Genomic DNA, 25523 nt, shown 5'->3' with positions numbered 1-25523 from the left:
TCGCAATGGTGGGTGGTATATGGGGCTTTGGTGACAAAACGGATGGCACTGTGATAGATTGCATCCAATTTTTGAGTAGGGTATTGGAGGCTATTTTGTAGATGACATCGCCGAAGTCGAGGATTGGTAGGATGGTCAGTTTTACAAGGGTATGTTTGGCAGCATGAGTGAAATAGGAAGGCAATTCTAGATTTAACTTTGGATTGGAGATGTTTGATGTGGGTCTGGAAGGAGAGTTTACAGTCTAACCAGACACCTAGGTATTTGTAGTTGTCCACGTATTCTAAGTCAGAGCCGTACAGAGTAGTGATGTTGAACAGGCGGGCAGCGATCGGTTGAAGAGCATGCATTTAGTTTTACTTGTATTTAAGAGCAATTGGAGGCCACGGAAGGATAGTTGTATGGCATTGAAGCTTGCCTGGAGGGTTGTTAAGTGTCCAAAGAAGGGCCAGAAATATACAGAATGGTGTCGTCTGCGTAGAGGTGGATCAGAGACTCACCAGCAGCAAGAGTGACATCATTGATGTGTACAGAGAAGAGTTGGTCCAAGAATTGAATCCTGTGGCACCCCCATAGAGACTGCCAGAGGTGCGGACAACAGACCCTCCGATTTGACACACTGAACTCTATCAGAGAAGTAGTTGGTGAACCAGGCGAGGCAATCATTTGAGAAACCAACCAAATCAACATGTATTGATCACATCTTTACTAATGCTGCAGAAATTTGCTTGACCGCAGTATCCAGATCGGATGTAGTGATAACACTGTAGTAGCCGTATCAAGGAAAACCACAGTTCCAAAGGCTGGTACTAATATTGTGTATAAGAGGTCATACAATACGTTTTGGAGTGAATCCTATGTTGATGTAAATAATATTTGTTGGTCTGTGGTGTGTAATAAGAAGCAAACAGACACTTCACATATTTATGAAATTGCTTTTTCCAGTTACTAATAAGCATGTACCCTTTAAGAAAATTATTCTAAAAGGGGTTAAATCCCCATGGACTGATGAGAAATTGTATGGTTGAGGGATGAGGCAAAAGGAATGGCAAGTCTGGTTGTACAACCGATTGGCGAACATATTGCAAATTGAGAAATCATGTGACTAAACTGATTTCATTGAATCAGATGGCTCATTCATCACAAAACCGACTGATATTACCAACTATTTTAATGATTTCTTTTGGCATGACATGCCAGTAACAAATGCTGACACTACACATCCAGGTATATTTGACCAAATAATGAAAGACGAGCATTGTAATTTTGAATTCCGTAAAAGGACTGTGGAAGAGGTGAAAAAATAGTCTTAACAATGACAAGCCACAGGGTCTAACAACTTGAATGGAAAATTACTGAGGATGATAGCAGATGATATTTGCCATTTTCATTTTAAGCCTACTAGAAAGTGTACCCTCAGGCCTGGAGGGAAGCAAAACTCATTCCGCTACTTAAGAATAATAAAGGCCCCTTTACTGGTTCAAATAGCCAACCGATCAGCCTGTTACCAACCCTTAGTAGTAAACTTTCGGAAAACATTTTTTGACCAGTTACAAAAGACCTGTCTAACAGAACACAGAGGGTGTTCTTCACTGCGCCATTCGTGAGGCCCACAAACATGCTTATTTGACCTTTAGAATAAGGGATTGTCAGCGCTATTCATTGCAATTCTATATAAAACATTTCACAACATTTGCCTGCTGAACATATCCCTTTTTCCCCTTCTCTGCTATGCCGACTAGTGGGAGCGGAGGAGTGTCTCTGAAAGCTCCTCAGATATGCTGTTTTCACTAGAGAACGACCAATGGTCGGCCGAGCTGATATAGTGGGCCGACATTGGCCCTTTTTCTAGTCTATCTGCTATCGGTCGACTTTGCCGATAGTCACTCTACATAGCAAAACTGCTGCTATGGCAGCTGCTACTCACCGCCTGAACCAAGAGCACTGCACAATGCAGAGGAATGTTTAGCTGGGAAAATTAACAGCAGCAAGCTAGCTCATTCTCCAACAGAAAGGTGCAGTGTAGAGAAACGGATGAAATTACAGTGACCCAAATCAAACTTCTGTTGCAAGTTCGAGTTTAAGTCACTAATAATGAGGCTTGTGTCGACGTTCCCGACATGCATGCAATAAGCAGATGGCTATGTGCCCTGTTAGCAAAGATTACGAGAATTAACTTTTTCATCTGTGGTATTAACTAGCTAGCTTTATTAGCTACTACTGTATGCTATCTAGTTGGCTAGGATAACATGGTGCTAAGTTATCAGATGGGAGATAATTGCAAATATAGCTAGCATTAACTGGTTATCATTTTGAAAATGCACCATTTTTGGCAACGAGCCATCTGACTTGTGTAACCATAGTTTCTAAATATTTTTGGTGTAACATATTGTAATGACCTGACTAGATCATAAATGAACAATTGTCCAGACAGAGGCTTGAGTTTGCGAATTGACGGTTTATTGAACCAACTTTACACAGGCTACTGTTTGGGCCGTAGCACACGCCAAATAGATGACAGATAACCCACAAGCCAATCGTGACCTTCTCTTGTGAAGCCCAGACGTAAGAGAGAGAGAACAAAGGCTGAACCTGGTCTTAACTTCCAATGCCCAACCCCCCTCCACGCCACTCCGCCAACCACCAGGATGCCCGGCATCAGAACATTCCAGGCATTCCCGTGATTGGCAGATAGCAGGTTGATTGACATGTCGGACCCCGCGAACACCGGGTACTGGTCAGTACAACACAACCACCTCCTAGCCTAGCACATAACACACAGCTGTCTGTGCGGGTCGCTACACAGCCCCCCCACCACAAAGTCCCTCGTCCCCGAGGGAACAAACAAAGTCTCTGAAGCGACCCGGAGGTCTCCTTTGCCTGCGTGGCCGTGATGGTCGCAGAGTGCCCCTCTGGGAACCAGGGGATGAAGGCAGGGATATGGGGGACAAGGAAGCGGGAACGGGTAATACAGTCCGTGGTTCTGGGGAACCACGCGGTGACACAGGGGGAGACAGGGGGAGTGGGCTGTCTGGAGCCTTGTCTGCGGCACCTGAGGGTGGGTGCCTGGAGAATGTCATTGCCAGAGAGGGGAATTGTGGGGGTTCCTGGGGTTTAGGGAGAAGAGGCCCTCTGTATGGGGCTAACCTGTCCCGGTGCAGTGCCACCTTTCTCCCCTGGGAGGAAGCTGCACCCGGTACACAACCTCCCTACCCTCTCCAGGACACTGCAGGGTCCCACCCAGTGACTGTCCAACTTGGGGCATCTGCCTTTTTTCCTTAGGGGGCTGTAGACCCAGACCAGCTCCCCAGCCACAAAGTGCCTTCCCGGGTGTGCACGTCATAGTTCCTTTTCTGCCTCACACCTGCATTCACCAGCTGCTCTCTGGCGAAGGTGTGGGCTGTCTCCAGGCGGTCCTGGAGTCTCCGGGCATACTCCGGCCCCGGAGGAACATGAGGGCTATCCAGGGGCCGACCAAACGCCATCTCCGCAGGGGTGCGGATCTCTCCCCAGCATGAGGAGGGCAGGCGTGCAGGAGGTGGAGTCTTGGACAGCGGAGCGGCATGCCATGAGGACCATAGGCAGGTGCTTGTCCCAGTCACGCTGGTGTTTGGAAGAGACGATGGCCAGCTGCTGTCCAAGCGTTTTGTTGAAGCGCTCCACAAGGCCATCACTTTGAGGATGGAGAGGAGTAGTGCGGGTCTTGTGCATACCCAGCCTCTCACACATGGTGGCGAACACACGGGACTCAAAGTTTCTGCCTTGGTCGCTGTGGATGGACTCTGCAGCTCCAAACCTGCTGAACATCCCCGCTGTCAGGGCGTCGACGATGGTCTCTGCCTCCTGGTCAGGCAGAGCATAGGCCTCGGGCCATTTTGTGAAATAGTCCATGGCCGTGAGCACCCAGCGGTTTCCACTGTCTGTGGTGGGAACGGCCCAACTACATCCACTCCCACCCTCTCCATGGGAGCCCCCACTGGGAACTGTTGGAGCTGAGCATGAGAGCGGCCTGGGGGCCCTTTCTCGCTGTGCAGTTGTCACAGCGGCGACAAAAGTCCTCCACATCCCTCTTGTGCTGCCCCCAGTAGAAGCCCTGACGGAGACGGCGCAGTGTTTTGTGACCCCAAAGTGTCCAGTCCCCACCCCCATGAGTACTCTGGAGCACAGCCTCCCGCAATGCTTTTGGGACCACCACCTGCCACCTCTCCTCTCCCGTAGCTGACTCCTTCCATGCCCGCTGTAGCACGCCATCAGCCAGCCGCAGTCTCTCAAACTTTGACCACAACCCTTTGGTCGCGAGTGAGAGCGCTGTCACCTCTTCCCATGGTGGCCTCACCTGTGCCTCTACCCACTGTAGCACTGGCTGTAGGTCTGTGTCCCGTCCCTGCTGCTGCCGCCATTCAGCCACGTCGACAGTCTGCAGCTCACAGCAGACAGGCCCGCTCGCCCGACACACTGTGGCACAGACACCCTCCTCTGCCCGCAGCTCTCTCTCCCGTCCCTCTCTCCGTTCACAGTGGCGGCAGCCGTCTGCAGTACAGGGCCGACGGGACATGGCGTCGGCGTTGGAGTGGCGTGCCCCTGCCCTGTGCACCACCGTGAAGTCATACGGCTGAAGCTCCTCCAACCAGCGTGCCACCTGCCCCTCTGGCTCTCTGAAAGACATGAGCCACTGGAGAGCAGAGTGGTCAGTCCTTACAGTAAAGGGCAGACCACCCAGGTAGTACTTGGAAGTGTTTGACGGAAGCCACAACAGCCAAGAGCTCCCGCCGGGTGACACAGTAGCGGCGCTCATGTTTGTCAAATGTTTTGCTGAAGTACGCCACCACTCTCTCCCCTCTGGCCCCACCTGGGCCAGCACCCCACCCATGCCCACATTGCTCGCGTCTGTGTCCAGGATAAAGGGCAAGGTGAGGTCAGGGGGCGAGCACGGGGCCTCGATCAGTGCACGTTTGAGGGTGTTGAACGCCTCCTCACACTCCACTGTCCAAGTGAAAGCCTTGTCCTTCGGCAGCAGGCGGTTCAGTGGAGCAGCAACGCTTGAGAAGCCCCGTACAAACCTCCTGTAGTACGAGGCCAGGCCCAGGAAGCTCTTCAGCTGACGCTGGTCGGTGGGGGTGGGCCAGTCTCTGACAGCCCCTACCTTGTCCTCCATGGTGCTGATCCCCTCCTTCCCCACTCGGTGGCCCAAGAAGGACACTCTCTCCTCATGAAGTGGCACTTCTCGGGGTGGAGCTTCAGACCTGCGGCAGCCACCCTCTCCAGCACACGCCGTAGCGCCCCAGGGCTGACTGGAAGGAGCTGCCATGGGCCAGGATGTCATCGAGGTATACCAGACACTGCTGTCGGGGGATGCCATCCAGCACCCTGTCCATCAAACGCTCAAAAGTAGCTGGAGCGTTGCACAGGCCAAAGCACAGGACCTTGAACTGCCAGTGTCCTCTGTTAGTGGAGAACGCAGTTTTGGCTCTGGCCTCTGGGGAGAGGGGCACCTGCCAGTAGCCACTGCGGAGGTCTAGTGAGGAGAACCAGGAGGACCCCTAACCAGGTCCAGCGACTCATCGATACGTGGTATGGGGTATGAGTCCTTCCTGGTTACCTCATTCAGCCGCCTGTAGTCCGCACAGAACCTCAGCTTGCCCCCTTCTTCGGAACCATGACGACTGGCGCCGCCCAGGGGCTGTCTGAGGGCTCAATGAAGTCTGCCCGCTGCATCTCCAACACAGCCTTGTCTGCCGCCTCCTGGCGTGCCAGCGGGATACGGCGGGGACGCATCTTGATGGGTCGAGCATCACCTGTGTCGATCTCATGCTGCACCAGAAGAGTCTGACCCACCTCTTCCTCACTCAACGCAAAGCAGTCTCTGAATTCAAACAGCAACTGCCACAACCGTTCCTGCTGCTCAGGGTCAAGACCAACACAGTTCCTCCCCCATATCTCCCTCACTGCAGACAGTGTCCTCTCCTCTCCCATCTGGGGTAGCTGGGCTGGGGAGGTGCGGCCCGGGCTCACAGAGGGCTGTGTCATGGAGGTAGCTGGGGAATGTAACACACCGCCGTAGGTGACAGGGGGACTGGGGAAAAGTCACACACAGCTGTGGGGAGGGCGCAGCCATGAGTCTCTGCTGCTTTAACTGTTGGAGTAAAGGGTTTGTTGGGTTGAGTGAATGTGACATTAGGGGGGCCATGGTGACTTCCGTCCCTCCCTGGAAGCTCAGTGTGCCCCTATTTAGGTCTAACTGGCAGCCTGTGCTCCTAAGAAAGTCCAACCCCAGGATACAAGGGTCCTGCACAGCCGCCACCCACACAGGATGACGCACAGTCCTGCCCCCTACTGTCAGAGTCATTATTCCCTTCCCTTTCATGGGTGCCAGCTCACCTGTGACTGTGCGGAGCTGCACAGTTGTAGGCTCACACTGAGTCCAACCTGGCACAATATCTGGCCTCACCAGGGTTACTGTGGACCCAGTGTCCACCAGGGCGGAGCAGGGCACCCCTCCACAGTGACAGGGACATGACAAAAGTCCCCAACACAGGTCCGGCCCACCACAACAACAGGCTCCATCCGCTTGCCCTCGTCTGCTTCTGGGGGAAGTGGAGCCTTGCTTCCCCGTCTGTGCCGGTGGGCTCCTCCTGAAGATGATGGTGGTTGGGATAGAAAGCCAGGGGTCCGCACTACCCGGTCTATGCGGACCCCGAGCCGTTTCCCTGAGCTCTGGGGGACATGGGGCAATCTCGGCGCAGATGGCCTGGCTGGCCACAACCCCAGCAGACCCTGGGACCAGGGCTTGTGTTTCGTGCCGCCTGTAGCGACACAGCCCGAATGAGTTCTGTCATTTCGGCCACCCAAGCAGGCTTTTCCGGCTCCGGGCTGCTCTGCCCCCCCAGCTCGCACAGAGGGTGTGTCTCCCTGCACCCCCACCAAAGCCCCAGCTGAAGCCCCAGCCCACACCAGCTCCCTCTCCAAAGCCATCTCCAAGGCTGTCTGCAATGACTCAGGATGAGCCAGCTGGGTCTGTATGCGCAGCTCCGTAGGGGAGAGCGCCTGTATGAACTGGTCCCGTGCTAGCTCGCTCTGCACGGAGGGGGGCATGTGAGCATATGCCCGCCGAGAGAGGCTCTCAATGTCATTAGCTAGCACCCGTAGAGGCTCTCCAGGCTGCCTGCGTCTATTCCTCAGTTCGGAGCGCAGTAGCCCGGGCTGTACACACTGTCCATAGCGCCTCCTCAGTGCTCCCACTAGAGCACCATAATCATGCCTGTCCTCGGGGCTAATCAATATCAAACAGGCCAGAGCTTCAACCGTGAGGCATAAAGCCAACTGCAGTGCCCTTTCTTCATCCGACCACCCCCTAAAATGAGCTAACAGTTCAAACTGAGCATGAAAAGCTTCCCAATCCGCCTTACCGGAATACCTCGGGGTCTTAATAGATACGGACGCAGCCGGGAACTGGGCGCCGCCATGTTTGTTTACATCCTGAGCCCCAGATTTCTCGTCACGCCGCGTCGACGTCGCCACTTCGGTCCGCCCACCAGAATCCGCGCGAAATACACTCGACGAAGCACTCCTGCCCGCTTCAGCCGCCATCACTCTAACGTCCTCCCTCAAGCGGCCTCTGCGCTCCGACGCCCTGGCGATCTCCTCAGACAGAACCCCCGACGTCCATTCACACGCACCTCCTTGGCCATAATCGTCCCCTACCTCCACCTTCACTTTCGGATTCCCTCGAAGCATTTTCAATCCCCGTTCTCACCTACGGTAGCTAGCCACATACGTCAGCTAGCTAGCTGGCTAACTTGTATCAACGTTTTTACTTCTGACACCAATGTAATGACCTGACTAGATCATAAATGAACAATTGTCCAGACAGAGGCTTGAGTTTGCGAATTGACGGTTTATTGAACCAACTTTACACAGGCTACTGTTTGGGCCGTAGCACACGCCAAATAGATGACAGATAACCCACAAGCCAATCGTGACCTTCTCTTGTGAAGCCCAGACGTAAGAGAGAGAGAACAAAGGCTGAACCTGGTCTTAACTTCCAATGCCCAACCCCCCTCCACGCCACTCCGCCAACCACCAGGATGCCCGGCATCAGAACATTCCAGGCATTCCCGTGATTGGCAGATAGCAGGTTGATTGACATGTCGGACCCCGCGAACACCGGGTACTGGTCAGTACAACACAACCACCTCCTAGCCTAGCACATAACACACAGCTGTCTGTGCGGGTCGCTACAATATTTACTGGTGTGCTCATCTAACACACCACAATCGTATCTGTAAATTGACAGTTTATAGTCGGATTAGATTGTCATAATAGGAAAGAATTAAGTGTTTAAAATGCCTAACATAAAGGTTGGCAATAGGTTTAGCTACCTAAGAATCTGCCTGCATGTTTATGGACCAAGAAAGCTTTAGATCAGTGCCTGTGCCTTCTCACTTCTCAAACTATGTGCAGATTTGAGTCATTCAGACAAATATTAGATATTGTGCACATTTATGGCTTGGTAGCAAATGTCATCGCCATTGAGCTAGTTATCATAGTAGCAGTAAACTGCAGCCAGCAAGTGATATGATTGATGAAGAGATATGTGAAAGGGAGCGGTATTACAGCCTCGCTCTATCCAATCATAGCAGTAGGATAAAGTTACAACCCGCCCATTTCTTGACAAATAGCTGAACTAGACAATTGAGTCGTTTAAAAAATAATAATAATAAATTGTCCTGGCAGCTGTTTTTTTTTTTTTTTAGAGGTGTTCTGACAGCTTAAAACATTGTTACTTGTTTCATAAGCATCCGTGATCACATTGTGATGTTACCTTGAACCATTTGCATTGAATAGATTTAATATTTTCAAACTAACAGCAGTCCCTAAATGATGTTAATATGTCCCAAATGAAAGGCAAACCGATTTGTCATCTGTAGCACCAGATTAGCCAAAAGAAGCTCAATAACTCAATGTGTGCACACTCTCCTACTGAATATCCATTCACCTGTGTTGTTACTTTGCCATCTTAATTTAACCAGTTTATCAAGAGATTTATCGTTCAAATAAAATTATTACCATTAGTTTGGTTAAAAACAAAGTCAAATTTGTTTGATATAAAAAATAATTGTCTGTCTCTGGCAAATTTTGTCATCAACATTTTCTAAGTTAATATTGAATATCTGCCTAAAATATCGACCATCGGCCTCCTTGACCCCAAAAAATCGTCATCGGCCCTAAAAAAAAAGTCCATATCAGTCGTTTTCACACACGGCTCATTAGTCCACTGAGATCAACATGGGGCGTGGTGTCACAGCCAGGCTATCACTGAAAAGCTAACTGCAAGCCCTGCAAAGTTTATCCCTGTGTAAGGTTATCTTATCAAGGACATGTTTCTAAACCAGTCATATAGCATACACATACCTCTTGACATACCTCTTGACTGCCATTTCACTTCTTTTGAATGCCCTCGTTTTGGTCCTCTATTGTTCTCCATCAGAATTCAGAGCTTGTTTGAAATGTAAAAATAGAAAAGATTGACTCTGGTTTGCTTAAGGCACGCTTCGACAGTAAAAACAAAAACGGTTCTCCTTCTGCATAAGGAAGTGTTCAGTCATAAGACTTCTGTGTGACTGACTGACATGAATCAGACCTCGGTGAAGCCGTGACCTCGTACAAACCTTTAGCTGACTGACCTTTCACAGTTCAGATGTTGAAGTTAGCCTGGTTTCTAACCTAATCGATGTCTGGTGTAGAGAATGGGTTATCTTTGAGAATGCAATGTACAAATAGAACCCTGACGTACTACTTAATGTATGTTGTGCTTTTCACCCAGAAACCTCCAGTGCTCAGCACCAGGAGGAGATGGAATGTGGAGCAGTGACCTCTGAGCCCACCGACATCACACAGGTAAGGTAATGATGTTACACTGTCCAAGGTAAGGACATGTTACACTGAAGGACAAGGGGCTGTATGTTTGACAGTGGTCGGTGCATTGTGGTCTTGAAGTTTGGCTAAAAGTATGTGGACAACCCTCAAATTAGTGGATTCGGCTATTTCAGCTACAACTGTTGCTGACAGGTGTATAAAATCAAGCACACCACTATGCAACCTCCGTAGACAAGGGCAGTAGAATGGATTTTCTGAAGACCTCCGTGACTTTCAACGTGGCAACGTCATAGGATGCCACCTTTCCAACAAGTCTGTTCGTCAAATTTCTTCCCTGCTAGTGTTACCCCAGTCAACTGTAAGTCAAATCAAATTGTATTCGTCACATGCACTGAATACAACCGGTGTAGACCTTACAGTAAAATGCTTACTTACAAGCCCTTACCAACAACACACAGTTAAGAAAAATATGTTTTAAGTAAAAAATAAGAAATAAAAGTAACAAATAATTAGAGCGCAGCAGTAAAATAACAAAGCGAGGCTATACCGGGGTCAAGATACAGAGTCAATGTGTGGGGGCACCGGTTAGTCGAGGTAATATGTACATGTCGGTAGCGTTAAAGTGACTGCATAGATAATTAACAGAGGATAGCAGCAGCGTAAAGGGGGGGGGGCAATGCAAATAGTCTAGTCGGCCATTTGATTAGCTGTTCAGCAGTCTTGGGGGGTGAGAAGCCTTTTGGACCTCAAATGAAATTTGATTGGTCACATACACATGGTTAGCAGATGTTAATGTGAGTGTAGCGAAATACTTGTGCTTCTAGTTCCATCAATGCAGTAATATCTAACAAATTCACAACTACCACATTATACACACAAATTTAAAGGGCTGGGTAAGAATATGTACATATAAATATATGGATGAGCGGAGGCTGTGCGGTATAGAGCAGTATATACATATGAGATGAATAATGTAGGATATGTAAACATTATTAAAGTGGCGTTATTTAAGGTGACTAGTGATACCTTTTAAGTCCATTTATTAAAGTAGCCAGAGATTTGAGTCTGTATGTTGACAGCAGCCTCTGTTAGTGATGGCTGTTTAAAAGTCTGATGACCTTGAGATAGAAGCTGTTTTTCAGTGTCTCGGTCCCAGCTTTGATGCATCTGTACTGACCTTACCTTCTGGATGATAGCGGGGTAAACAGGCAGTGGCTCGGGTGGTTGTTGTACTTGATGATCTTTTTGGCCTTCTTGTGACATTGGGTGCTGTAGGTGTCCTGGAGGGCAGGTAGTTTGCCCCCGGTGATGCATTGTGCAGACCGCACTACCCTCTGGAAAGCCTTGGGGTTGATTGGTGGTGCAGTTGCCATACCAGACTGTGATACATCCCGACAGGATGCTCGGGCTGTAGACTTGTAGAGAACAGTCTATGACTAGGGTGGCTGGAGTCTGAATTTTTTTTGTTCCTTCCTCTGACACCGCCTTGTATAGAGGTCCTGGATGGCAGGAAGCTTTGCCCCAGTGGTGTACTGGGCCATATGCACTACCCTCTGTAGTGCCTTGCGGTTGGAGGCTGAGCAGTTGCCATACCAAGCAGTGATGCAACCATGCTCTCGATGGTGCAGCTGTAGAAACTTTTGAGGATCTGAGGACCCACGCCAAATCTTTTCAGTCTCCTGAGGGGGAATAGGTCCTTTTTTTTCCAGATGGAAAAGTGCAATAGAGATTGTAATTTTTGGATCTGTTGGGGCGGTTCAAGGAGTGGGTTCAAGGTGTCTGGTATGATGGTTTTGATGTGAGTCATTTCATGGCTACAGATGTGAGTGCTACGGGTTGAAATTAATTTAGACGGGTTACTTTGGCGTTCTTGGGCACATTGACTATGGTGGTCTGCTTGAAACATGCAGGTATTAGACTTAGTCAAGTAGATATTGAATGTCAGTGAAGACCCTTCCCAGCTGGTCAACTCATGCTCAGAGTATGCATCCTGGTAATTCGTCTGGCCTTGCGTCCTTGTAAATGTTACTCCCATCAGCTACGGAGTACGTGTTCAGTCATCCGGAATAGCTGGTGCTCTACTGCATGGTTCAGTGCTTCTAGCTTGGAAGCAAACTGGAGGTATTTAGTTTGTCTGGTAGCTTGCGGCTGGTTTCCCCTCTAATCCGTAAAAGATTGCAAGCCCTGCCACATCCGATGAGTGTCAGAGCTGGCGTATTAGGATTCAATTTTTTTCCCTGTATTGATGCTTGGCCTGTTTGTTGGTTCGTCGGAAGGCGTAGCGGGATTTCTTATAACCATTAGGATGTTGCCTTTAATCCATTGCTTCTGGTTGGGAAATGTACTGACGATCACTGTGGGTACAACATTATCAATGCACTTAATAATGAATGTGTGTGTTAGGAACAGGACATCAGTGGAGAGGACTGTCTGAGCGAGGAGGAGAAGGCCAAACACAGAGCGGCGCGACGCAGAGCCAAGAGGAAGGTGAGCAACACACTCTCACATTAATTCATACATACTGTACATACGCACACACTTACTCCTATATACACACACACCAAATCTTCCTGAGCCATAGTGTTTGGTTAAAAACCGTGAGGGACCTGCTCTGTCCATAGTGAACCACATATTTAGCACCCAATCTGTGTATCCTGATGCTGTTACAATGTTCCTCTCAGCGTCGACGGGAACGCAAGAAGCTGGAGCAGGTGAAGAAGCCTGAGGGCACTGACCAGGTTAACGACATACCAATATTACATGTATTCTGAATTAATTTAAATTATGCGATGCTTAACAGCCTCATTTACAATGATCAGAAAAATTCTTTATAAAAAGGAATGGACAGTTTGCATTTCAGCTCATTTATGATATGCTCTCTTTGTTTTCCAGGATGTGGAGGATGATGGTAGATCTAAGGAGGAAGAGGATAAAGATGAGAGTGAGTCTGAGGTGGAGGTAGAAGAGGATGTAGAAAAAGAAGATAAAACAGCCATTGCCTGCTCTAAGGAACCCTGTTCCCCATCGCCAGCCCCCTCTGGAACTAAAGGACCCCAGAATACCGCTGCACGAACATCTGAAGAGGTAGGGACAGATTGACTCGTTCATTTGGGCAAAGCAATGGCGTAGGTGCCTGGTCCTAGATCTATTTGTGTTGTGGCACATTAATTGGGGAGGATGGGATCATAGTAATGGCTTGAATGGTATCGAACACATGGATTCCATGCGTTTGATACCATTCCAATTACTCCATTCCATCCATTATTATGATCCGTCTTCCCCAGGCTAGTTTTTAGGGGAGCTGTGTGTATTTGAGGAGTCTTCATATACAAGCTGATGGGGCACCTGAGTAAACCATTCTCTCTCTTTCTCCCTCTCTGCTCTAGGAACTGGAGTGGGATGTGAGCAGTGCATTCTTTGCTAACGCTGCTAGCCACATCCGGCCAAAAGGCATGACCAAACCTGGCGCCAAGTCCAAAGAGAATAAGGAGAATGAGGGCAGAACCAGAGAGGTAAGTGGACCCTGAGTTCTGAGATATCTACATTGCTGACTAGTTGCTATCGTAAGAGTGCTGATAGCCACTATAGCTAGCTAACTAGAGATTTGCTGTGGTGGATGGTTTGTCAATAGCTGTCAGTCTGAAGTGTTGGGGCCAAGGATCGCTAGCTACTTTGGTAGCTTTAAGTTGCTATGGTAGGAGTGTTGTTGGCTAAGGATGACTGGCTAGTTACTTTCTGTGGTAGATGTGTTGATAGTGCAATGGCGCCGGAGAAGAAGGCTGACGTTTTACGTGTTTATTTGCATTGTTTGTAACTTAGTTTACTTATTTTGTACGTAATGTTGCCGCTACCGTCTCTTATGACCGAAAATAACTTCTAGACATCAGGACTGCGATTACTCACCATGGACAGGCAGAATCCTTTTTTTTTCTTTAACGAGCCCGACGCGAATGATATACTGCTTTCTCGGGAACAGGCCCAGATCCCTGTGACTTGCGTGGAGAGAAGGGGGCCAGAGGGCGGGCTGCCTTCAGCGAATTCGTAGGAGATCGAATAAACCCCTACTTCCTTCCATTCTGCTAGCAAATGTGCAGTCTGGAGAATAAAATCTATGACTTACGCGGAAGATTAAACTACTAACGGGACATATAAAACTCTATCTTATGCTTCATGGAGTCGCATGGAGTCGTGGCTGAACATACAGCTGGCTGGTTATACACTGTACCGGCAGTTTAGAACAGCTGCGTCTGGTAAGACGAGGGGCAGCGGACTATGTATTTTTGTCATTGGCTTCATCAATTAGTGCATCGATCGTCCCCACAGTGACCATACGTACATACCCCAACCAGAAGCCATGGATTACAGGCAAACATCCGCACTGAGCTAAAGGCTATAGCTGCCACTTTAAAGGAGCGGGACTCTAACCCGGAAGCGTATAAGAATTCCGCTATGCCTTCCTGTTGAACCATCAAACAGAAAGTGTCAATACAGGACTAAGAACGAATCGTACTACACCGGCTCCGACGCTCGTCGGATGTGGCAGGGCTTGCAAACCATTCCAGACTACAATTAGAAGCACAGCCGAGAGCTGCCCAGTGACACGAGCCTACCAGACAAGCTAAACTACTTCTATGCTAGCTTCGAGGCAAATAACACTTAAACATGCATGAGAGCACCAGCTCTTCCGGATGACTGTGATCACGCTCTCCGCAGCCTATGTGAGGCAGATCTTTAAACAAAACAACATTCCCGTAGTACAAAGATTACCAGGACGTTTACTGCGAGCATGCGCTGACCAACTGGCAAGTGTCTTCACTGACATTTTCAACCTCTCCCTGTCCGAGTCTGTAATGCCAGCATGTTTTAAGCAGACCACCATAGTGTTCTTGTGCACAGGCACTAAGGTAACCTGCCTAAATGACTACCGATCAGTAGCACTCACGTCTGTAGCCATGAAGTGCTTTGAAGGGCTGGTCATGGCTCACATCACCATTATCCCAGAAACCCTAGACCCACTCCAATTTGCGTAACAGATCCACAGATGATGCAATCTCTATTGCACTCCACACTTCCCTTTCCCACCTGGACAAAAGGAACACCTATGTGGGAATGCTATTCATTGACTACAGCTCGGCATTCAACACCATTATTAAGTTTGCCGATGACACAACAGTGGTAAGCCTGATCACCGACAACAACAAGAGGTCAGAGACCTGTCTGTGTGGTGCCAGGACAACATCTCCCTCAACGTGATCAAGTCTAAGGAGATGATTGTGGACTACAGGAAAAAGAGGACCGAGCACTCCCCCCATTCTCATCTACGGGGCTGTAGTGGAGCAGGTTTAGAGCTTCAAGTTCCTTGGTGTCCACATCACCAACAAACTATCATGGTCCAAGCACATCAAGACAGCTGTGAAGAGGGCACAACAAAACCTATTCCCCCTCAGGAGACTGAAAAGATTTGGTGTGGGTCCTCAGATCCTCACAAGGTTCTACAGCTGCACCATCGAGAGCATCACTGCCTGGTAGGGCATCTGCTCGGCCTGTGACCATAAGGCATTACAGAGGGTAGTGCGTACAGCCCCGTACATCTCTGGGTCAAAGCTTCCTGCCATCCGGGACCTCTATACCAGGCGGTGTCAGAGGAAGGCCTTAAAAATGGTCAGACTCCCTAGTCATAGACTGTTCTCTCTGCTACCGCATGGCAAGCGGTACCTGAGCACAAAGTCTAGGTCCAGGAGGCTTCTAAACAGCTTCTACCCCCAAGCCATAAGACCCCTGAACATCTAATCAAATGGCTACCCAGACTATTTGCATTGCCCCTACCCACACCACTGCCACTCTTGTCATCTATGCATAGTCACTTTAATTAAATCTGTCTACATGTACATACTACCTGGTGCCCCCTTACATTCACTCTGTACCGGCACCCCCCTGTATATATTTTTATTTTTTACTGCTGCTCTTTATTACTTGTTACTTGTATCTCTTATTCTTATCCATATTTTTTATTTATTGCAGTGTTAGTTAGGTTCTCGTAAGTAAGAATTTCACTAAGGTGAAACCTGTTTTATTCAGCGCATGTGACTAATACATTTTTGATTTGAAATGGCATGGGTGACTAAGAAATAAATTGTTACAATTTATTGCCAAGTGGCAAACAATAATGCAGGCACTAGGGATTGGGTTGTGAGCATGCGGGTCTGGGCAGATGAGATGTTTAAGTTGTTGTTTATATGAATGTTTGTTTTTGGAGTGTAAAAAGAGGGACATATAAATAAATAAAAATAAAACGTTTTTATGCTTTTACATTTAACCCTGCCGCAGCTATTTTAGATCATTTTAGTCTTCGTTGTAATCCTCAAATACCTTTTCTCTTAGTCACATTTGAGTCATTATCAGATGACTTCAACTCTGCAAAATTGTTGACTAGTTTTAGTCACAATAGCCGGTGAACCCCCTCCCCTCCCCCTCCCATTAAATTATTAATATTTACCTCTAGCTTCCACCGTGTACATTCAGATAACCTTGTCCAACTCGGCCTACTATCCCCCCCAGAAATATTGCTATTGTTGCAGATTGTAACCAATGCCAGCCATAATTAACTATATGGCTATAAGCCTTGGCTACAGGTTAAAAAAATTACAGCTCTGAATTTATTCCCATAAAAATTGGCATGAGAAGAGGATAATCTGAGCTTTCCAACAATGCCAGAAATATTAATGTACGCCTAATAATAGCATTAGCTTTTCCAATATTAAAAGCAACCACAACTCTCATTTGGACTGCGTGAGTGGCAACAAATATGAATAAAAGCACACAGCAAAATAGAGCTTATGATGTGATCAGAGAAAAAATGGCCTATATGAAAGCAAAGATTATCAAACACAATTATTATTTCTAATTGTGGTAAGTTACAATTTTAAGTGTCATTGCTGCACATCAGTTCAAAAGAGAGAAGAGTGATTGAAGTGACGGCCTTGGAGCTGTGTGTGTGTGTGAGAGAGAGAGAGAGACACGGGTCTGCTCAATCAGCCCGAGCAACTGAAATACATTATCCGCCAATAAGAGGACTGCGTTAGTCTGCAAAGCCATGCATGCTAATCATGGAAAGGAGCCTCATGCCAAATTGAATGTCCATTAGTCTCACGTGGAATTCTCTTCTCGTTACGTTTTAGTAATTTCTAATCTTAATTTTTGTTATTGTTGATGAAATTAACACTGCCCTGCAGCCTGTTAGATTTCACCCTGACTATGGGTGACTTGTACAATTTCACTTCAGCCACTCGGTTTACTTTAAACGACTGGTATGTCCTAGAAACGTTGTTACAGCATGTAATGTAAGATTATTAATATACTTATACAAAAATATTTTCTTAAGTAAGCAAAAGACAAAAAGTGTTACATTTATCATCGGCCTCCACTAGTGTTGATGGCTAGTTGTTGGCTGTGCAGGTTCAATGTTCTCCCTAAGGAGAGGTGAATTCTGAACATGGAAGGCATGATAAACACTTCTTTGGAATGTTTGAGTTTTACCTCGTATAGTCTCTCTCACGCACACACACACGGCTGCCTAAGTGTGCGGGCTAGAGCACGGTCACTTGTGTCGCTGAGTCGGAAGTGATCAATAATTTGATCGATTTATAAATTATTTCTCTGGTTTTGGTCTAGGTGAATGAAACGGATGCTGTGACTAAGAGAAGTGCCTTGTTGACAGGTGAGTGTCTAGATGTCCATCCAGGTTACACTCGCACACACAACTTGCTGTGCAAACATGCTCAGTTTTGGTTTGCATACTTGAGTCTGACTGTGTTTGTCCTGTAGAAAAAGGGATCAAGCTGGTCCAGGAGGGCCAGTATTCTCAGGCAGTCAGTATGTTTACAGAAGCCATCAGATACAACCCAAAGGATTACAGGTAATATCACACCATTACATGTTGTACATTATATCACTCACTGTTAGTGCTGAGCGATTAACTGAAATGCCGTTTTTTTTTTTCACTGACATCACTGAATTTATTTACTTTTATTTTTCTGTTAGCTCAATGTGCACATTGCGCTGTAGTTTCTCTAGAGAGAAATCCGTTCGTGGCCAAGCTGTGCGACATAGTATGGTGTTGTAGCTTCCAACAGGCCAATGTTCTACATAGTTTATTGCGGAAAACGTGATAATTAACTTCAATGACCATAATCCATTGTGCGGATACTTGTCAAGTTTCCTTTACGGCTGCTGTGTACGAGACGTGATTGGAGAGTACTTGCTTCAAGCTATTGGTATTCAGCAGTCATAAAAGTATGCCTTATTTTAAGAACTACTAAAATAGTCATTTTGGCAGACCGCATAGACAGCAGCTCAATAGAGTTGAGTTGATGACTTTAAATTAAATAATAGTAGTCAAAAAAACAGTTGTGTATATCAACTGAAATATTTTATTAACCTCTTGCTTCTACTCGGGACGCTTGCGTCCCAACTAGAGCTCTGGAAATGCAAATGCGCTACGCTAAATGCTAATAGTATTAGTTAAAACTCAAAAGTTCATTAAAATACACATGCAGGGTATCGAATTAAAGCTACACTCGTTGTGAATCCAGGCAACAAGTCAGATTTTTAAAATGCTTTTCGGCGAAAGCATGAGAAGCTATTATCTGATAGCATGCAACACCCCAAAAGACCCACAGGGGACGTAAACAAAATAATTAGCATTTCGGCGTTACACAAACCGCACAATAAAATAGAAAACATTCATTACCTTTCACCATCTTCTTTGTTGGCACTCCTAGATGTCCCATAAACACTATTTGGGTCTTTATTTCGATTAAATCGGTCCATATAAAGCCTAGATATCGTTATATGTAGACTGTGTGATAAACGAAAAAAACATCGTTTCAAAACGTAACGTCATTTTTTAAAATTCAAAAAGTCGACGATAAACTTTCACAAAACACTTCGAAATACGTTTGTAATGCAACTTTAGGTATTAGTAAACGTTAATAAGCGATAAAATTCACCAGGAGGCGATGTAAAGATCATTAGCTGTCCGTCTGGAAAAATGTCCGGCTAGAAACTCAACGAAAATATCCGGTCCTAGACCTGAGGAGATACGGTGCCCTGCATGTGTTTGACCAAGAAAAAACTCGAAGGGAAATGACAAGACTCTAGACACCGTGTGGAAGCTGTAGGTACTGCAACCTCAGTCAATTAATTGTGGTTCACCTTTATCAATGGGTTCAAGTAGCGCATGGATATATTTTCCCATTTTCAGTGATCAGTTTTTCCTGTGCTTTTCGATGTAAATGCCGTTCTGGTAAAGCCACAGCAGTGATTTAACCAGTTTTTTAAACGTCTGAGTGGTTTCTATCCACACAGACTAAGCAAATGCATATACTATATTCCTGGCATGAGTAGCAGGGCGCTGAAATGTTGCGCGATTTTTAACAGAATGTTCAAAAAAGTAGAGGGTCGACTGAAGAGGTTAAAGTAATGTGAAATAATCATGGTTAATAAGTGATAAGCAGTCATGGGCAGCCACTACCATCATGGGACTTTTATTAATTGTTTTATACTGTTACAGCATTCAACCCACAATGCATAGTGCATTTAAAAAAAGATACAGTGGGGCAAAAAAGTATTGTCAGCCACCAATTGTGCAAGTTCTCCCACTTAAAAAGATGAGGCCTGTAATGTTCATCATAGGTACACTTCAACTATAGACAAAAGGAGGGGGGAAAAATCCAGAAAATCACATTGTAGGATTTTTGATGAATTTATTTGCAAATTATGTTGGAAAATAAGTATTTGGTCACCTACAAACAAGCAAGATTTCTGGCTCTCACAGACCTGTAACTTCTTCTTTAAGAGGCTCCTCTGTCCTCCACTTGTTACCTGTATTAATGGCACCTGTTTGAACTTGTTATCAGTATAAAAGACACCTGTCCACAACCTCAAACAGTCACACTCCAAACTCCACTATGGCCAAGACCAAAGAGCTGTCAAAGGACACCAGAAACAAAATTGTAGACCTGCACCAGGCTGGGAAGACTAAATCTGCAATAGGTAAGCAGCTTGGTTTGAAGAAATCAACTGTGGGAGCAATTATTAGGAAATGGAAGACATACACGACCACTGATAATCTCCCTCGATCTGTGGCTCCACGCAAGATCTCACCCCGTGGGGTCAAAATGATCACAAGATCCCAGAACCACACGCGGGGACCTAGTGAATGACCTGCAGAGAGCTGGGACCAAAGTAACAAAGCCTACCATCAGTAACACACTATGCCGCCAGGGACTCAAATCCTGCAGTGCCAGATGTGTCCCCCTGCTTAAGCCAGTACATGTCCAGGCCCGTCTGAAGTTTGCTAGAGAGCATTTGGATGATCCAGAAGAAGATTGGGAGAATGTCATATGGTCAGATGAAACCAAAATATAACTTTTTGGTAAAAACTCAACTCGTTGTGTTTGGAGGACAAAGAATTCTGAGTTGCATCCAAAGAACACCATACCTAATGTGAAGCATGGGGGTGAAAACAACATGCTTTGGGGCTGTTTTTCTGCAAAGGAACCGGGACGACTGATCCGTGTAAAGGAAAGAATGAATGGGGCCATGTATCGTGAGATTTTGATTTTTGAGTCTCCAGATCTCAACCCCATAGAAAATCTTTGGAGGGAGTTGGAAGTCCGTGTTGCCCAGCAACAGCCCCAAAATATCACTGCTCTAGAGGAGATCTAGAGGAGATCTGCATGGAGGAATGGGCCAAAATACCAGCAACCGTGTGTGAAAACCTTACTGACTTACTGAAAACGTTTGACCTCTCATTGCCAACAAAGGGTATATAACAAAGTATTGAGAAACTTGTTATTGACCAAATACTTATTTTCCACAATTTTCAAATAAATTCATTAAAAATCCAACAATGTGATATTCTGGGGGAAAAAAAATCTAATTTTGTCTGTTATAGTTGAAGTGTACCTATGATGAACATTACAGGCCTCACCTTTTTAAGTGGGAGAACTTGCACAATTGGTGGCTGACTAAATACTTTTTTGCCCTGTGTGTGTGTGGAGTTTAGTGGATAGACCATATGGTCCAAGTGATAGTCTAATTCATGGAAAAAGTGTCTAAACAGTGGCGTTTTCAATTAACTCTACAACGCTTCAAACTATTGAATTTTTCACAACTGCTACAACTTTATGCGCCAAAACATTAACAACACAGACCTATTCGACATAGTAAAACCAATAAGTTTGAAATACAAATATTAAGGGTATTTCATGCTTAAACCCTCATATTAAACACCAATGGTGTTCACTCATCTTATTTTATTTTGTATGTTTTACGTGATAAGGTCACAGACAGCCAGAGAAGCTGAACTACCAAAAAAGGCCACTAGATGTCAACTGATAAAATGTAAACTTACCCAAATTCTGGTAGTTTACTGGTAAACTTTGAAAGTTTGAAGTAATATATTCTCCCTTTGCAACCTGACTTCTAACGCCAATACGCTTATTATATATCCGACATCAATACATTGGCAGAAGTGTATATGACATTGATAGATAACCATTTCTCCTCTATCTCTATGCATGTCTGTTTGTCTATATCTCCAGGTTCTTTGGGAACCGGTCGTACTGTTATAGCTGTTTGGAGCAGTACCCCCAGGCCCTGTCTGATGCTGAGAGGTCCATCCAGCTGGCAGCTGCCTGGCCTAAAGGACACTTCCGCAAGGGCAGCGCACTCATTGGCATGAAGGTGGGCCACAGACTACATCACTTTCATGTTCTGACCTGTCCTATTCTATTGTCATGTATTGTAATCTATTCTATAGGACGAATATACTGCATTTACTGGTTTTTCATCAGTTCTATCATTTTTATGCCGGCTTTTTGTGTCTTTACCTCTGAACGCGTGTGTGTGTAGAGGTACAGTGAGGCGGAGAAAGCCATGGAACAGGTGCTGATGCTGGATGAAGACTGTGAGGAGGCCGTCATCGATCTCTTCAACTGCAAAGTCTTACAGCTTATGGTACACACACGCTCGCTCACTCACATACTCCTGTTGAATCCCAAGCCACCACCTTGCCCCTACCAACACTCTTGGAGTGTTGCTGACGAAACTCGGAGGGTGTATTCCAGAGAGTGTTGAGGGGATCAGTTAACCCATCAACTTCGGGACTCACTCGTGGCTTGAATGATACAATTCATGTTCCACTTTTAAATAATAAAACAAGCATGAAATTCGAATGAACAAATCACCCCTGTTGTTTTACAAGATGTTAACCTCAGTAACAGTTAACGCCTGCATTGGACTTTTATCAATTAACAATTAAGTACTGTGATTGTTTTCTATCAAAATGGTAAAAAAAAAAAGCTTCTTAGCAAAGAGCAGTTTCTCAAGCAAGAATTTTGCTAAAACTATCTGGGAGTGGTCTGAGTGGGGAGGAGGAAACTGAAAACTAGCTGTTATTAGCGAGGTTAGAGAGGTTTGGAACGGTCTAACTGATTCACCTCCTGATGATTACACCAGGCAGGGCAAAACTCTATCCCACCACTACACACTGAAATCTCAGGCGGTCTTTTCAAACAGCTCTTGCACTCAAAGGACATCATAATTTTCACATATTATCCCAACCTCATCGTGTGGAAATATGTGAAACACAGGAACATCAATTTTTTTACTGCACAGGGTCGTTAAACATTAAATTTGAGGCATTTAATCTATTATGTGTCAACTCTGGAAATCAGACCTAAACAAATGCATGGGACATATAATTAGGCACACCTCCACCCTTGATCATTTTCACTCCCACAGCTTTGGACACTTGTGCATATGGCGGAGGTGCACTTGAACGCTTAAGTGGAGGGGCGAGGTGAAGGAGAAGGGAATGATTTTGGATTCAGCCGCTCGCACGTGCGCACACACACACACACACACACACACACACACACACACACAGCCTCTTCAACTTCAGAGTACTACATCAAATATTAATACACAGACAATTCAAGCCTGCGTACACACGTGCTGATGTGCTGTCCATGGTCACACAGTACGTATGTGAAATGGCAGCGTATGGTTATGTTCCAGATCAACTAAATTGGCTAATATCCTTTCCTTCATGACAAGCAGCTAAGGACAGGAAGACTGGAGGTTTTCAACTCTCCCCTGGGACCCCCAGCCGTTCCATGTATTTTAACTACATCACATTTGATTCAACTTGTTAACTAATAATCAAGCCATTGAATAGGTGATCAGGTGAGTTAGTTCAGGGCTGCAACAAATTTGTGTAACATCTAGGGGTGTTACTGTTCATGCACTTATGAGTTTTAGGGTGCATCTCAATAGTCTAAAGTGGTCTCCTACATCTGCACTGATCTGAAAAACACAGGACAGGGGAAAACATTGTGCTGCATTCATAAGTTTGCATTTAACTCTCCAATCACTTTCAAAGCAGACAAGGAGAGGAAGCCGCTAGACTGAAGGGATGGATCCGTAGTCTTGCCTCCTAACTCTCTCGCTCTCTCGCTGTCCCTTCTTTTCTCGCTCTTTCTAGGAGCTGGGTTTTGAGGAGATGCAGAGTGTGTTGCTGCTGGAGAGATTCACCAGTGTACAGGCTGTACTGGCTTCACCTGAGGCTTCTAGGGGTGAGGACTGGGGCTGTGGCAGTCATGACATTTTGTCAGCTGGTTATTGTCATGCAAAAGACTGCTGGTCTCACGGTAATTGTCGTTAATTAGGATAAACACGGTTAGCATTTACTGGCCTCCGCACACAAGCCGTTGATGCGTGCCTTTCGAACATTTACATTTAAATCAATTTAATATACACATCACAAATATTTATTTTAGGTAGGTCTAAAGAAGCATTATGATATAGGATTTTATAGTTAAAATAATATAATTGAACTTAGCTGACTAAAATAGAAAGGCACTTGCATTGGAATGCAAAAAATAGCCTATAATTTGAAACAGGTCCTATATGTTAGATTTGTCAACTATAGTTGTAAATGATACAAACTTTAGACTGTCTTAGAAATCAAAACTTATATGGGCTGCATGATGCGACTATAGGCTATTGATGGTTTGAGAAAAAAAAAAGCTTGCTCTGTTCCTTGTCTCAGCCTGCACACGATGGTCTCTCACAAAATTATCTTATTTTTGCTATTCTCAATTTATTCTTATCTTTACTAATATTTAAAATTATTTTTTAAATTTAGAATGGCCCATTATCAAATGGGCAGGGGAATAACGACGTCATCCCATATGCACTCGAATAGCTGGTTCGTTTTTCAATCATGTCGGTTATTTCACTCCGCGCCTTAAACACCGTTGGAGGAGCATGCAGCCTCTCGCTGTACCACAGGTAATACTCCATCCAAACCCTGTATGCCATGGGCTCTCCAACCTTTTTCCTGCAGCTACCCAGTTCATTTGGGAAACCAAGGGAAATCTGTTCTGGACCATCGATAGTAACATGTTTTTACAACAAAAGAGAAAGGAATGGAGATGGAAACAGAGTGGTGAGATTCTGTAGCTAAAAGGAATGTCGGCCTATTAATTCTGAAAATACAAGCATCGCCTAGGCCCAGACTCATGGATAAAAAGTTTGGAGTGTAGCATAAGGTCCATCCAGTATGCATAATAATACGGTCCACGCTCAAAGGCAATTACTAGAATTTGTTTAATTTTGAAGTATAGGCAAGACCAATTATGTACCAAAGACATCTTAAATCGTGTCTTTTTTTTCTGACTTGTGTGAAATGCGGTAGGCCGTGTTGTATAACACAATAGTTTTTTTATTTTTTATGTTTTGGTGGTTGGCTTCGGCTAATAGGTGTATGTGTATGCATAAGCTCTAATATGCGTATGAATGTTTTGAATGAATCATCACCTTAGAAAGCACTGTTCATTTTGTTGTTAGGCTTTGAAACAACATCCACAATGACCATATTTACACTCCGTTTCAAACGGTTGTTGAACTTCTGTCTTCAAATTGATCAATCACAGTGAGGTGAGTTTTAAAAGCACATACTGTTTTGATGAGTTTGTCATTTTCGATTCCATTTGAATTGATGTCAGAGCGGTTAAAGGGACAATAGAGCCCTGAGTACCAGGCCAGTAGCCTGGGGCGGCAGGTAGCCTAGCAGTTAAGAGCCAGTAACCGAAAGGTCGCTGGTTTGAATCCCAGACCAACACATGTCCAGAGTGCATAAGAGGAGGTTACCATGACTCAACGGTCACGTGGAATTTTACTGCGGTCATGACTGCCGGTGTGGCAGTAATACGGTCACCGCAAAAGCCCTAGTTACGACGCTCACACACACACATTTTAAATACTTTATTTGAATCCACAAATTACTTTACATTTGAGAAGGATTCAAACATTTCAAAGTACATGGCTATCTGGACACTTACGGATATAGATAGAATGTTCTACAGAGCTACACTGCATATGTCACCTGACATGGAGCAGTACCTTGCTAGCTGCTTTGTCTTATCCAGGCACAAACACCACCCACCCACCATCTAGGCTGTGCCAGTACATGCAATTTCTCATCTAAACCTAGAGGGCAGCAATGTCAGGAATTAGTCTAATTTCAATGACTGGGAAAGAAAGCAACACATTTTCTAGGTTATTGCTCTGGAATGTGA

At 45.7% G+C, this 25523-nt stretch overlaps 1 protein-coding gene across 2 annotated transcripts in view; it reads left to right on the top strand.

Moving 5' to 3' along the window:
• Nucleotides 1-25523, top strand: part of LOC115113070 (uncharacterized) — a 48653-nt gene that overhangs the window by 11942 nt on the left and 11188 nt on the right. The window contains exons 2-11 of one of the 2 annotated variants that reach the window (XM_065012736.1): nt 9824-9897; nt 12286-12363; nt 12558-12614; nt 12769-12960; nt 13263-13388; nt 17548-17593; nt 17701-17791; nt 21483-21624; nt 21793-21897; nt 23426-23516. In XM_065012736.1, coding sequence (XP_064868808.1) covers nt 9824-9897; nt 12286-12363; nt 12558-12614; nt 12769-12960; nt 13263-13388; nt 17548-17593; nt 17701-17791; nt 21483-21624; nt 21793-21897; nt 23426-23516 — 1002 coding nt within the window. Of the gene's footprint in view, nt 1-9823; nt 9898-12279; nt 12364-12557; nt 12615-12768; nt 12961-13262; nt 13389-17547; nt 17594-17700; nt 17792-21482; nt 21625-21792; nt 21898-23425; nt 23517-25523 lie in introns of both variants that reach the window. The other variant, XM_029640292.2, reaches the window with a different exon arrangement.

This window comes from Oncorhynchus nerka, linkage group LG28, assembly GCF_034236695.1.
Source record: "Oncorhynchus nerka isolate Pitt River linkage group LG28, Oner_Uvic_2.0, whole genome shotgun sequence".
Lineage (NCBI taxonomy): Eukaryota > Metazoa > Chordata > Actinopteri > Salmoniformes > Salmonidae > Oncorhynchus > Oncorhynchus nerka.
The sequence above is the reverse complement of the archived record's forward strand: the minus strand, read 5'-3'. Positions and strand labels throughout refer to the sequence as shown.